We start from the raw sequence: 14,946 nt of genomic DNA, 5'->3' as shown, positions 1-14,946 counted from the left end.
AAAAAAATCCCCAAAAATCCCCCCAAAAATCCCCCCAAAAATTCCTCAAAAAATCCCCAAAAATCCTCTCAAAAATCCTCAAAAAAATCCCCAAAAAATACCAAAAAAATACCAAAAAAATCCCCCAAAAATTCCAAAAAAAATCCCAAAAAAATCCCCAAAAAATCCCCCAAAAATCCCAAAAAAATTCCCAAAAAATCCCCCAAAAATTCCAAAAAAAATCCCAAAAAATGCCCCAAAAATTCCCAAAAAATCCCAAAAAAAATCCCAAAAAAATCCCCCCAAAAATTCCCAAAAACATCCCCCAAAAATTACTAAAAATCCCATAATTCCTAAAAATCAAAAAAAAATCCTAAAATTCCTAAAAATCCCAGAAATCCTCACCTTGAACATCTCCTCATCCCTCAAGAGCTGTTCTTGAACTCGCCCAGTGACCAAAATCGACCCCCAAAAAAAATCCAAAAAAAATCCAAAAAAAATCCAAAAAAAATTCCAAAAAAAATCGAAAAAAATCCCAAAAAATCCCATAAAATCCCCGAATCCCACCTCGAACATCTCGCCGTCCCTGAGGGGCCTGTTGGTGAGCACCACGCCGTTGTTGAACTCGTCCAGGGGCCGCCTCCTCTCGGCCGTTTTGTGCCCGTTGCTGAGTTTGATGAGGGCCCCGCATTTCTCGTGGAACAGAAGGGCCTCGTTGGTCAGGGACGGGGCTGGGAACGGGGAAAAAATGGGAGAAATTGGGAAAATGTTCAAAAAAATCCACTCCTTGTGTTTGGCCACGCCCACAACCCTCAAACCAGGCGCTTCATTAGCATAAAGGGGCGTGGTTTGTTTCTGGCCACGCCCACAACCATCACACCAGACACTTCATTAGCATAAAGGGGCGTGGTTTGTTTCTGGCCACGCCCACAACCATCACACCAGACACTTCATTAGCATAAAGGGGTGTGGTTTGTTTCTGGCCACGCCCACAAACATCACTCACTATACATTATCATAAGGGGGTGTGGTTTATTTCTGGCCACACCCCCTGAGTCCACATCTGTATCCCTCATTAGCATAAAGGGGCGTGGCTTGCCAAATCTGACCACACTCCTAACCCCACATCTATTTGTCCTTCATTAGCATAAAGGGGCGTGGTTTGCCCATTCTGATCACACCCCTACCTCCACAGCTATCGACCCTCATTAGCATAAAGGGGCGTGGTCTGTTGGGTTTTGGCCACACCCCTAGCGCTGTGTCTATGTCCCCTCATTAGCATAAAGGGGAGTGGTCTGTTTATGGCCACATCCCTAACTCTACATATATGTGCCCCTTATTAGCATAAAGGGGCGTGGTCTCCCTGATCTGGCCACACCCCTGACTCCACTTGTATTTGTCCCTCCTTAGCATAAAAGGGCGTGGTTTACCCATTCTGACCACACCCCTAATTCCATATCTATGTGCCCTCATTAGCATAAAGGGGTGTGGTCTGCCCATTCTGACCACACCCCCCATTCTGTATCTACGTCCCCCATTAGCATAAAGGGGCGTGGTTTGCCCATTCTGACCACACCCCTAATTCCATATCTGTGTGCCCTCATTAGCATAAAGGGGTGTGGTTTGCACATTCTGACCACACCCCAACTCTGTCCTATATCCCTCATTAGCATGAAGGGGCGTGGCTTTGTACATTCTGACCACACCCCTAACCCCCACACCTATGTGCCTCTCATTAGCATAAAGGGGCGTGACCCCACCCCTAACCCCATATTTTGGCCCCTCATTAGCATAAATGGGCGTGGCCCGCACTTACCGCCCCCTGGTGGCTCGAGGCTGTCGGGGAATTTGTCCGGGCGGGGCTGGGGGGGGGCGCGGGGGGGGGCGGGGGGCAGCGCTGGGGGGGGAGGGGACATTGGTGACACCAGTGACACCCCCCGGTGACACCAGCGTCCCCAAAGAACCCCCAGAGCCCGCCCCGAAATCCTGAAATTCCCCAAAATCTGCCCAAAATCCCATAAAATTCACCCCAAATCCCACAAAACCCTTTCCCACCACCCCAAAACCCATTCAAACCCTTCCCTACCACCCCAAACCCCCCCAAATCCCCCTCAAACCCTTTCCTACCACACCTAAACCCCTTCAAACCCTTCCCCACCAACCTCAATCCTACTCATACCACCCCCAAATCCCCTCCAGACTTTCCCAAACCACCCCAAACCCCCCAATCCCCTCTAAACCCCCTCCAGACCTTCCCAAACCGCCCAAAACCCCTTCCCCACCACCCCAAACCCCCCAAACCCCTTCCCCACCACCGCAAAACCCCTCATTCCACCCCCCCAAACCCCCAAATCCCCTACAAACCCCCCCAATCCCCCTCCAAACCCCCTCCCAACCCCTGCCCCCCACCCAAGTCCCCCCCAAACCCCTTCCCCAAACACCCTCCAAACCCTTCCCTACTACCCCAATCCCCCTCATACCATTCCCAAACTCCCCAAAACCCTCCCAAAACCCCTCAAATCTCCCTCCCAACCCCTGCCCACCACCCAAGTCACCCCCAAACCCCTTCCCTACCACCCCAAACCCCCCAAATTTTCCCCCAAAACCCTTCCCCACCACCCCAAACTACCCCAAATCTCCCCCAAACCTCCCAAATCCCCTCCAAACCCCCCCAAACCCCTCTCCACCCCCCCCAAACCCCTCCAAATCCCCCACAAACCCCCTCCAAACCCTCCCAAACCCCTTCCCCACCACCCTAAACCCTCCAAACCCCCCCAAACCCCCCATCACCCCATACCTAACACCTCGGTGCTCTCACTCCCCGCGTCGTTCGGCGTCGTCGCCGTCGCCGTCGTCACCTCCTGTCCCCCTCCCGTCCCCTCCGTCCCCTCGGCCACCTCGGGGGCCACCACGGTCACCTGTGTGCACTTGCCATAAAGGTCCACCACGGCCCAGACCCTCGCGGGGAGCCCCGAGGCCGCCACGCCCCAGTCCCGCCCGTTGACCCAGAGGCGTAACTCGCCCCCGGCCGTGGCCTGGACCCCGACCCGATCGCCCTCGGCCAGAGCGTCCAGGTCGGGCCCGAAATCCTCGCGCAGGGAGCGGCCGTCACGCAGCACCGAGCAGCCCGACACCACCCAGGAGCCGCCGCGCAGCCCCGTGGCGCTGCTGGGGAACTCCAGCTCCGCCGGGTCCAGCGCCGTGACCCCCACCTCGATGGAGCCGCTCCAGGAGTTCACCTAAAAATGGCATAAAATGGGATTTCGTTACCTAAAAATGGCAAAAAATGGGATTTCATTACCTAAAAATGGGATGAAACGGGGATAAAATGGGGTTTCGTTACCTAAAAGTGGGATGAAATGCGAAAACAATGGGATTTAGTAATGTAAAAATGGGATAAAATGGGGAGAAAATGGGGTTTGGAGGTCCTGGAAACTCCAGCTCAGCCATAAATGCAACTTCGGTGGAGCCACTACAAGAATCCGCCTAAAAATGGGAAAAAATGGGGTTTAGTAACATAAAAATGGGATGAAATGGGGTAAAAATGGGAACTAGTCACCTAAAAATGGGGTGAAAATATGGAAGTTAGAGAAAAAACGGGAATAAAATGGGTTATGGGATCCTACATAGGTCAGAGCCAACCGTGATGGAGCCGCTCCAGGAAAACACCTAAAAATGGGGAAAAAAATGGGAATTAGACACCTGAAAATGGGATAAAAGAGAGGAAAATCAGGAGCCAGGAGGGGTTTGGGGTCCCAGGTCGGGCTAGAAATTCACCTAGAATTCAACTAGAAATGGGGAAAAAACAGGGTTTCGTAACCTAAAAATGGGGTGAAATGGGGAAAAAATGGGATTTAGTAACCCAAAAATGGGATTTAGGGAGGTTTTGGGGGGTGAAATGGGGAGAAAATGGGGTTTGGGGGTCCTGGGAACTCCAGTTCAGTCATAACTGCAACATCGATGGAACCGCTACAAGAATTGACTTAAAATTGGTCACTCCTCTCCCAGTCCATCCCAGTCCCTCCCAGTCCATCCCAGTCCCTCCCAGTCCATCCCAGTCCATCCCAGTCCCTCCCAGTCCATCCCAGTCCATCCCAGCCCCTCCCAGTCCCTCCCAGTCCCTCCCAGTCACTCCCAGTCCCCTCCCAGTCCCCCCCAGTCCCCCCCAGTCCATCCCAGTCACTCCCAGTCCCTCCCAGTCCATCCCAGTCCCCCCCAGTGTCCTCCAGTCCCTCCCAGTCCCCCCCAGTCCATCCCAGTCACTTCCAGTCCCCCCCAGTCCATCCCAGTCCCCCCCAGTGTCCTCCAGTCACTCCCAGTCCCGTCTCTTTCTCTCTCTCTCCTTTCCCAGTTCCTCCCAGTTCCTTCCAGTCTCCCATCCCAGTCCATCCCAGTCGCTCCCAGTCCCATTCATTTCTCTCTCTCCTCTCCCAGTCCCTCCCAGTTCATCCCAGTTCTCCCCCAGTCTCTCCCAGTCCTCTCCATCTCCTCTCCCAGTCCCTCCCAGTCCATCCCAGTCCCTTCTCTTTCTCTTCCTCTTTCTCCTTTCCCAGTTCCTCCCAGTGCCTTCCCAGTCTCCCATCCCAGTATCCCCCAGTCCTCCCAGTTCCATTCATTTCTCTCTCTCTTCCTCTCCCAGTCTCTCCCAGTTCCTCCATCTCCTCACAACTCCTCCCCCAGTGCATCCCAGTTCCCTCCAGTCTATCCCAGTGCCCTCCCAGTCTCCCATTCCCAGTCCTCCCAGTCCTGTTCATTTCTCTCTCTTCCTCTCCCAGTTCATCCCAGTCCCTCCCAGTTCCCTCCCAGTCCCATTCGTTTCTCTCTCTCTTCCTCTCCCAGTCTCTCCCAGTCCCTCCCAGTCCCCTCCAGTCTCTTCTCCCAGTTCCTCCATCTCCTCACAACTTCTCTCCCAGTGCATCCCAGTTCTCCCAGTTCTCTGTCCCCAGTGTCCTCCAGTCCCTCCCAGTTTCCTCCATCTCTCCCAGTCCATCCCAGTCCATTCCAGTCCCCTCTATTTCTCTCTCTCTCCTTTCCCAGTCCCTTCCAGTCCATCCCAGTCCCCCCCAGTCCATCCCAGTATCCCCCAGTCCTCCCAGTTCCATTCATTTCTCTCTCTCCTCTCCCAGTCCGTCCCAGTCCCCTCCAGTCTCTCCCAGTTCCTCCATCTCCTCACAACTCCTCTCCCAGTCCATCCCAGTTCCTCCATCTCCCCAGTGCTCCTCTCCCAGTCCTCTCCAGTCCCATCAGTCCATCCCAGTTCCCTCCTGTCTATCCCAGTTCATCCCAGTCTACTCCAGTCACTCCCAGTCCATCCCAGTACCTTGTTCCAGTGCATTCCCAGTGCTCTCCCAGTTCCTCCATCTCCTCGCAACTCCTTTCCCAGTTCCTCCCAGTCCCCTCCATTTCTCTCTTTCTCCTTTCCCAGTTCCTTCCAGTCTCCCATCCTGAGTGTCCTCCAGTCTCTCCCAGTCCCCTTTCTTTCTTTCTTTCTCTCTCTCTCCTCTCCCAGTTCCTCCCAGTGCCTTCCAGTCCCCTCCAGTCTCTCCCAGTCTCCTCCAACTCTCCTCCCCCAGTGTCCCTTCAGTCCATCCCAGTCCATCCCAGTCCCCTCCCAGTCCCTCCCAGTCTCTTCTCTCAGTTCCTCTATCTCCTCTCCCAGTCCCTCCCAGGCCCCCCCACTCCCCCCAGTCCATCCCAGTTCCTACCAGTCCCACCCAGTCCCATTCATTTCTCTCTCTCTTCCTCTCCCAGTCTCTCCCAGTCCATCCCAGTCTCTTCTCCCAGTTCCTCCATCTCCTCACAGCTCCTCTCCCAGTCCATCCCAGTCTATCCCAGTGCCTTCCCAGTCTCCCATTCCCAGTCCTCCCAGTCCTGTTCATTTCTCTCTCTCTACTCTCCCAGTTCATCCCAGTCCCTCCCAGTTCCCTCCCAGTCCCATTCGTTTCTCTCTCTCTTCCTCTCCCAGTCTCTCCCAGTCCCCTCCATCTCTCCCAGTCTCTTCTCCCAGTTCCTCCATCTCCTCACAACTTCTCTCCCAGTCCATCCCAGTCCCCTCCAGTCTCTCCCAGTCTCCTCCAACTCTCCTCCCCCAGTGTCCTCCCAGTCTATCCCAGTTCCTCCCAGTCCCCCCCAGTGTCTCCCAGTCTCCCCCAGTCCTCTCCATCTCCTCTCCCAGTCCATCCCAGTCCCCTCCCAGTCACTCCCAGTCCTCTCCCAGTCCTTCCAGTCTCCTCCAACTCTCTCCTTTCCCAGTTTCTCCCAGTTCCCTCCAGTCCATCCCAGTCCCCTCCATTCCATCCCAGTCTCTCCCAGTCTCTTCCAACTCTCCACCCTCAATGTCCTCCCAGTCCATCCCAGTTCCTTCATCTCCTCACAGCTCCTCTCCCAGTCCATCCCAGTCCCTCCCAATCCCCTTCCAGTCTCTCCCAGTCCCCCCCAGACCCTCCCAGTCCCCCCCCATTCCCCCCAGTCCCCCATTCCCATTCCCACCTTCCTGTCGATCCTGACGGTGAAGACGCGGCCGGGCCTCAGCGGTTCCCGGCTCAGCACCAGCCCGTGGTTGAACTCCTGGCCGGGCTGGGCCCTGGCGGCGCTGCGGCCGCCCTGGGACAGGGACACGAGTCTCCCGCAGCGGGGATGGAGCTCCGGGGGCGGCCCCGGGGCTCCCCCCGAGGCTCCTCCCGAGGAGCCCCCGCCGGGCCCCGGCGCCGCCATCGCTCCGCGCCCGCCCCGTTCCCTCCTCCTCCTCCTGCTGCGCGACGCTTTCGCGACCTTTTCGCGACCTTTTCGCGGCTCGATGCGCTTGACGGCGGTGTGGCATAAGAGTCGCTTTAACCCCCTTTTCCTCCCGAAAAAACCCCTCCCTCACCCCATTCTCCTTTCCTCCATCTCCTCCCCCTCTTTTTTCCCTTCCCCAGCCCGTTTTTCCCTCCCTCACCCTCCTGTTGTTGTTCCCCTCCCCATTTTTCTCCCCGGCAGCGCTTTACGGCAGCCCCTCAGAACCGCTTCTTCGCTTTACGGCAGTGCGGCAAGCGCTGCCTTCACACCCCCTTCCTCGCTTTACGGCAGCGCGCCCGGTAACGGTTGCCATGGTAACGTCGCTCGGAAATTAATTAACGGTAATTTTTGATAATTAATGAGGAATTAAGAGTTAATTAATTAAAAAGAGGAGAAAAGAGGTTTGTTTTGAGCCGGCTCGTGTTGAAATTGATGGAAATTGGGGATGAAATGGGCCCTCAGTCAAATTCCCGCCAAAATTCCTCAAATTTCCACCTTAAATTATGAAATTTTTACCTTAAAATCCGAAATTTCCCCCCAAAATTCCCAAATTTCCGCCTTAAAGTCCCAATTTTGCCTCAAAATTCCCGATTTTGCCTCCAATTTCTCCTCATTTATTAAAAGTCGCCTCAAAATTTTCAAAATTTCTTCAAAATTCCACAAAAATCGCCTCAAATTCCCCGCCAAAAAAAACCCCAAATTCCCTCAAAAACTCCCCAAATCACCCAAATTCCCACAAAATTTATACATTTTAAATAATTTTATTGATAAAAATCTTTTTATCGCTACAAAAAACACTCAGAAAATATAAAATAAAAAAAATCTGAGGGAGATTTTGGGGTTCCTGCTTCATTTTTGGGGAAAAATTTGGGATTTTTGGCCATTTTTTCTTAAATTTTGGGGATTTTTCCCTGAATTTTTTGGGATTTCCTTGATCTGAGGGGAGGTTTGGGATCTCCCACCAAAAATTGAATTTTTTTGAGTTTTTGGTTGAATTTTTTGCCGTTTTGGGGGAAAATTTTGATATTTTGGGGGATTTTTGCCATTTTTGGAGATTTTTTTCCCATTTGGGGGGAAAATTTGCCATTTTTTGGTGGATTTTTTTCCCATTTTTTGAGCAATTGTCCTCATTTTGGGGTGTTTTTGCCATTTTGGGGGATTTCCCCCATTTTTGGAGGAATTTTTGCCATTTTTGGGGATTGTTTTTTCCCATTTTTGTTGGAATTTTCCCATTTTCATTGGGATTTTTTCCCCCATTTTTGGCAGAATTTTTCCCGATTTTTGACAGAATTTTCCCCCATTTTTATTGCTATTTTTGCCATTTTTGGCAGAATTTTCCCATTTTCATTGGGATTTTTTTCCATTTTTTGCACGATTTTTGGTAGAATTTTCTCATTTTCATTGAGATTTTTTCCCCATTTTTGGTGGTACATTTCCCCATTTTTATTGTGATTTTCCCCATTTTTTCTGGTATTTTTTTGCCATTTTTTCTCCATTTTTTGGCAGAATTTCCACCCCATTTTTGCTGAATTTTCCCCCATTTTTTGGCAGAATTTCCACCCATTTTCATTGGGATTTTTCCCCATTTTTGGTGGTATTTTTCCCATTTTTTCCCCATTTTTCGCACAATTTTCCACATTTTTATTGCGATTTTTCCCATTTTTTGGTGGCATATTTTTCTCATTTTTTTCCTCCCATTTTTGGCCGAATTTTTGCCATTTTTGGTGGTATATTTTTCCTATTTTTTCCCCATTTTTGGCAGGATTTTCACCATTTTTGGCCAAATTTTTGCCATTTTTGGCAGAATTTCCCCCCATTTTTATTGCGATTTTTCCCAATTTTTGGTGGTATTTTTCCCATTTTTTACACAATTTTTGGCAAAAATTTTCCCATTTTTATTGCGATTTTCCCCCATTTTCAGTGGTATATTTCCCCATTTCTGTTGCGATTTTTCCCATTTTTGGCAGCACTTTTCCCATTTTCATTAGGATTCTTTTCCCCATTTTTATTGCGATTTTTCCCATTTTTATTGTGATTTTTGCCATTTTTGTTGGGATTTTTTCCCCATTTTTGGCAGAATTTTCCCCCATTTTTATTGTGATTTTTTCCCTATTTTCGGTGGTATATTTTCCCCATTTTCATTACGATTTTTCGCATTTTTATTGTGATTTTTTTCCCATTTTCGCTGGTATTTTTCCCATTTTTTGCACAATTTTTGGCCAAATTTTTCCCCATTTTTATTGCGAATTTTCCCCATTTTCGGTGGCATTTTTTTGCCATTTTCGGTGATATTTTTACCATTTTTTTTACGATTTTTTCCCCGTTTTCAGCAGGAATTTCCCCATTTTTCTTGGTATTTTTCCCCATTTTCGGTGATTTTTTTTTGCCATTTTTGGCAATATTTTTCCCATTATTTTTCCCCATTTTGGCAGAATTTTTGCCATTTTTATTGCGATTTTTCCCATTTTTGGTGGCATTTTTCCCATTTTTGTTGCGATTTTTCCCATTTTCAGTGGCAAAATTTCCCCATTTTTATTGCGATTTTTTCCATTTTTGATGGTACATTTTTCCCATTTTTTTGCACAATATTTGGCCAAACTTTTCCCAATTTTTGTCTGAATTTTTCCCCATTTTTGATGATATTTTTCCCATTTTCCTTGGGATTTTTCCCCAATTTCTTGCATAATTTTCCCTATTTTTTGGCAGAATTTTCCCCAATTTTCACACAATTTTTGTCCCATTTTTGGCAGAATTTTCCCCCATTCTCACTGGGATTTTCCCCATTTTTTGTGTGATTTTGATGGGATTTTTCCTGATTTTGTTGGGATTTTTGCCATTTTTTGCGCGATTTTCCCCATTTCCATTGGAATTTCCCCATTTTCATTGGGATTTTTTTCCCCATTTTTGGCAGAATTTTTGGTGGTATTTTTCCCATTTTTGGCAGAATTTTCCCCCATTTTTTATGGCATTCTTCCCATTTTTAGCTGATTTTTTCCCATTTTCATTGGGATTTTTTTCCCATTTTTGGTGGTATTTTTCCCATTATTTCCCCCCATTTTTGGTGGGATTTTTCCGATTTTTCGCACGATTTTTGGCCGAACTTTTCCCAATTTTTTGCACGATTTTTCCGTTTTTACTGCAATTTTTTCCCATTTCTGGCGATATATTTTTCCCATTTTTCACACAATTTTTCCCCCATTTTTGGCAGAATTTTTGATGGTATTTTTCTCATTTTTCCCCCATTTTTGGCCAAATTTTTCCCCATTTTTGGTGGTATTTTTCCCATTTTTTTCCCCATTTTTGGTGGTATTTTTCCCTTTTTTTTCCCCCATTTTTGGTGGCAATTTTCTCATTTTTTCCACGATATTTGGCCAAACTTTTCCCGATTTTTGGCAGAATTTCCCCCCATTTTTATTGCGATTTTTCCCAATTTTGGTGATATATTTTTCCCATTTTTCGCACGATTTTTGGCCGAGTTTTCCCCATTTTCGGTGGCATTTTTTTGCCATTTTCGGTGATATTTTTACCATTTTTTTTACGATTTTTTCCCCGTTTTCAGCAGGAATTTCCCCATTTTTCTTGCTATTTTTCCCCATTTTCGGTTATATTTTTTTGCCATTTTTATTGCGATTTTTCCCATTTTTTCTATGATTTTTTCCCCGTTTTCAGCAGGATTTTCCCCGTTTTCAGCAGGAATCACACGAATGTCACGGTTGTCCCCGCAGGGTTGACCTGCAGCACGTCCAGCCCCTGATACTCCTCCAGGGCCAGGCTCACCTGGGCAGGTGTGAAGCCCCGGGCCCCCAGGACCTGCAGCGCGTGGGGGAGGGGCAGCGAGCGCCCCCCCGGCCCCAGCAGCTCCCGCAGCACCCCCAGAACGGCCTCCGAGGGACGGGGGCACCTGCGGGGGGAAAAAGGGTCAGAAATTAATGGAAATTACCCAAAAAAGCCGTGAGAATATGTGAGAAATTTAGCCTGAAAAATCCACGAGAAATTAAAAAAAAATTCACCCTAAAATCCCCCAAAAAAGCCCCCAAAAAATCCCCCCAAAATCCCTGAGAAATTCCGCAAAAATCCACAAGAATTCCCGAGAAATTCCTCCAAAAAAATCCATGAGGAATTCCCCAGAAATCCCTGAGAAATCCAAGAGAAATTTTCCCAAAAAATCCCTGAGAAATTCCCCCCAAAAAATCCCTGAAAATTCCCAAGAAATTCCCCCCAAAACCCCTGAAAAATCCCCCAAAAATCCACGAGAATTCCCAAGAAATTCCTCCAAAAAATCCATGAGAAATCCATTAAAAAATCCCTGAGAAATTCCCCAAAATTCCCAAGAAATCTCTGAGAAATCCATGAGAAATCCAAGGGAAATTTCCCCAAAAAATCCAAGAGAAATTCCCTGAAAATCCCTGAGAAATCCCTGAAAATTCCCAAGAAATTTCCCTCAAAAAATTCCTGAGAAATTCCCCCCCCAAATCCCTGAGAAATCCCTGAGAATTCCTGGGAAATTCCACCCAAAAGTCACTGAAAATTCCCAAGAAATTCCCCCAAAAATCCCTGAGAAATTCCCCAAAAAATCTCGAGAAATTCCCAAGAAATTCCCCCCAAAAAATCCCTGAAAATTCCCTGAAAATCCCCAAGAAATTCCCGAGAAATTCCACCCAAAAATCCCTGAGAAATTAAAAAAAAATTCCCCCCAAAAAAATCCCCCAAAATTCCCCAAAAAACCCCTGAAAAATCCCAAAAAATCCACAAGAATTCCCAAGAAATTCCTCCAAAAAATCCATGAGAAATCCATTAAAAAATCCCTGAGAAATTCCCCGAAATTCCCAAGAAATCACCAAGAAATTCCCCCCAAAAAATTCCTGAGAATTCCCCAAGAAATCCCAAGAAATTCCCCAGAAAATCCCCAAAAATCCCTGAGAAATTCCCCAAAAATCCACAAAAATTCCCAGAGAAATCCCCCCCAAAATCCCCAAGAAATTACAAAAAAAATCCCCCCCAAAAATCCCCCAAAAATCCCCAAATCCAACACCCCAAACAATCCCCAAATCACCAAATTTTCCAAAAAATTCCCAAATTTTCCCCAAAATTCCCATTTTTTCACCTCTGGGTGGGGTCAGGGTCCCCCCTTAGGGACTCCCAGACCCCCCAAATCCCCTCAAATTTCCCCCCAAAATCCCAAAATTTCCCATTTTCTTCCAAATCCAACACCCCAATCAATCCCAAACTCCCAAAAATTCCCAAATTTTCCCCAAAATTCGGATTTTTTTTCACCTCTGGGCGGGGTCAAGGTCCCCCCTTAGGGACTCCCAGACCCCCCAAATCCCAAAAAAACCCCAAAATTTCCCAAAAATCCCCAAATCCAACACCCTAAACAATCCCAAAATCCCAAAAATTCCCAAATTTTCCCCAAAATTCGGATTTTTTCACCTCTGGGCAGGATCAGGGTCCCTCCTTAGGAACTCCCAGACCCCCCAAATCCTCTCAAATTTCCCCAAAATCCCAAAATTTCCCAATTTCTTCCAAACTCCAACACCCCAAACAATCCCAAAATTCCTGATTTTTCCCCAAAATTCCCATTTTTTCACCTCTGGGCAGGATCAGGGTTCCCCCTGAGCGAGTCCCAGGTGCCCCAAAACCCAAAAAATCCCAAAATTTTCCCAAAAATCCCCAAATCCAACACCCCAAACAATCCCCAAATCACCAAATTTTCCAAAAAATTCCCAAATTTTCCCCAAAATTCCCATTTTTTCACCTCTGGGTGGGGTCAGGGTCCCCCCTTAGGGACTCCCAGACCCCCCAAATCACAATTTTTTCCTAAAAAACCCCAAATCCCCCAAATCCAACACCCCAAACAATCCCCAAATCCCCAAATTTTCCCCAAAATTCCCATTTTTTCACCTCTGGGCAGGATCAGGGTCCCCCCTTAGGGACTCCCAGACCCCCCAAATCCCCTCAAATTTCCCCCCAAAATCCCAAAATTTCCCATTTTCTTCCAAATCCAACACCCCAATCAATCCCAAACTCCCAAAAATTCCCAAATTTTCCCCAAAATTCGGATTTTTTTTCACCTCTGGGCGGGGTCAAGGTCCCCCCTTAGGGACTCCCAGACCCCCCAAATCCCCCCAAAACCCCCAAAATTTCCCAAAAATCCCCAAATCCAACACCCCAAACAATCCCCAAATCTCAAAAAAATCCCAAAAATTCCCAAATTTTCCCCAAAATTGTTATTTTTTGACCTCTGGGCAGGATCAGGGTCCCCCCTTAGGGACTCCCAGGTGCCCCAAAACCCAAAATTTTCCCAAAAATCCCCAAAATTCCCCCAAAATCCCAAATCCCCCCAAACCCCAACACCCCAATCAATCCCAAACTCCCCAAAATTCCCGATTTTTCCCCAAAATTGGTATTTTTTCACCTCTGGGCGGGGTCAGGGTCCCCCCTTAGGGACTCCCAGACCCCCCAAATCACAATTTTTTCCTAAAAAACCCCAAATCCCCCCAAATCCAACACCCCAAACAATCCCCAAATCACCAAATTTTCCAAAAAAATTCCCAAATTATCCCAAAATTCGGATTTTTTCACCTCTGGGTGGGGTCAGGGTCCCCACTTAGGGACTCCCAGACCCCCCAAATCACAATTTTTTCCTAAAAAACCCCAAATCCCCCCAAATCCAACACCCCAAACAATCCCCAAATCACCAAATTTTCCAAAAAAATTCCCAAATTATCCCAAAATTCGGATTTTTTCACCTCTGGGCGGGGTCGGGGTCCCCCCTGAGCGAGTCCCGCGCGGCCTCGAGGAGCCTCAGGGCCTCACTGACATCGTCCTTCTCCACCACCGACCCCAAGCGCAGCCGGGCCTGGAAAACGCCAAAAAACACCCAAAATTAACCCAAAATCTGAGCCAAAATCTGGGCCAGATCAGGCAGGGAATGGGGGAAAAGTGGGGGAAAAAACCAACCAGAAAATTGTGAAAATTGGCCCAAAATGTGCAGGAAAATCAGAATATTTTATATAAAGTGAGGTTGAAATCAGCCCAAAACTGACCCAAAATAATCCAAAAATCAGCCTCAAAATGATCTGAAATCAGCCCAAAAATCAGCCCCAAAAATTACCTAAAATCAACTCAAAAATGACCCAAAATCAGCCCAAAATTGACCCAAAAATGGCACAAAACTGACCCAAAATCAGCCCCAAAATTTATCTAAAATTGACCCCAAATTGACCCAAAAATCAGCCTCAAAATTATCTAAAATTGACCCAAAACTGACCTCAATATCAACCACAAAATGAACTAAAATTGACTCAAAAATCAGCCCCAAAATGATCCAAAATCAGCCCAAAAATCAGCCCCAAAACGAACCAAAATTGACCCAAAATCAGCCCCAAAATGAACCAAAATTGACCCAAAATCAGCCCCAAAATGAACCAAAATTAGCTCAAAAATCAGCCCTAAAATGATCTAAAATTGACCCAAAATCAGCCCAAAACAGACCCAAAAATACCCCAAAATTAACCCAAAATCTGAGCCAAAATCTGAGCCAGATCAGGCAGGGAATGGGGGAAAAAATCCCCAAAGAATCGGCTGAAAAATGGTGAAAATCGGGTCAAAATGTGGGGGAAAAATTGAAATATTTTATATAAAGTGAGGTCAAAATGAGCCCCAAAATCAGCCCTAAAATGATCAAAAATTAGCTCAAAATTGACCCAAAAATCAGCCCCAAAATTATCTAAAATTGACCCAAAAGTGACCCAAAAATCAGCCCCAAAATTATCCAAAATTGACCCAAAAATCAGCCCCAAAATGACCTAAAATTGACCCAAAACTGACCCAAAATCAGCCCAAAATTGACCCAAAAATCAGCCTCAAAATGACCTAAAATTGACCCAAAACTGACCCAAAATCAGCCCAAAATTGACCCAAAAATCAGCCTCAAAATGATCTAAAATTGACCCAAAAATCAGCCCCAAAATTTATCTAAAATTGACCCAAAACTGACCCAAAAAGATCCAAAATCAGCCCAAAACTGACTCAAAAATCAGCCCCAAAATGATCGAAAATCAGCCCAAAACTGACCCAAAAATCAGCCCCAAAATTATTTAAAATTCACTCAAAAATCCACCCCAAAAGGATCTAAAATCAGCCAAAAAATCAGCCCCAAAATGATCAAAAATGGACCCAAAATCAGCC

At 47.2% G+C, this 14,946-nt stretch overlaps 2 protein-coding genes and 1 long non-coding RNA gene across 3 annotated transcripts in view; 1 reads left to right on the top strand and 2 right to left on the bottom strand.

Moving 5' to 3' along the window:
• Positions 1-6,693, bottom strand: part of NEURL4 (neuralized E3 ubiquitin protein ligase 4) — a gene marked incomplete at both ends in the record, with an annotated part of 38,043 nt that extends 31,350 nt beyond the window's left edge. Inside the window, 3 exons of the mRNA XM_083881578.1 lie at positions 547-803; positions 2,777-3,218; positions 6,469-6,693. Of these exons, the coding sequence (XP_083737704.1) occupies positions 547-803; positions 2,777-3,218; positions 6,469-6,693 (924 nt within the window). The remainder of the gene's footprint in view (positions 1-546; positions 804-2,776; positions 3,219-6,468) is intronic.
• Positions 6,694-7,208: 515 nt separating this feature from the next.
• On the top strand, positions 7,209-8,986 carry LOC310921379. Its single transcript, XR_014592121.1, has 2 exons — positions 7,209-8,679; positions 8,745-8,986. It is a non-coding gene; the product is annotated as an uncharacterized lncRNA (long non-coding RNA).
• Positions 8,309-14,946, bottom strand: part of MCM7 (minichromosome maintenance complex component 7) — a 30,268-nt gene continuing 23,630 nt past the window's right edge. Inside the window, exons 14-15 of the mRNA XM_083881491.1 lie at positions 13,506-13,615; positions 8,309-10,657 (exon numbers count right to left, since the gene is read on the bottom strand). Coding sequence (XP_083737617.1) covers positions 10,453-10,657; positions 13,506-13,615 — 315 coding nt within the window. The 3' untranslated portion in view covers positions 8,309-10,452. The remainder of the gene's footprint in view (positions 10,658-13,505; positions 13,616-14,946) is intronic.

Source organism: Zosterops lateralis (genome assembly GCF_965231275.1).
Source record: "Zosterops lateralis genome assembly, chromosome: 34".
Classification (NCBI taxonomy): Eukaryota; Metazoa; Chordata; class Aves; order Passeriformes; family Zosteropidae; genus Zosterops; species Zosterops lateralis.
This window is presented reverse-complemented; position numbering and strand designations above follow the sequence as displayed.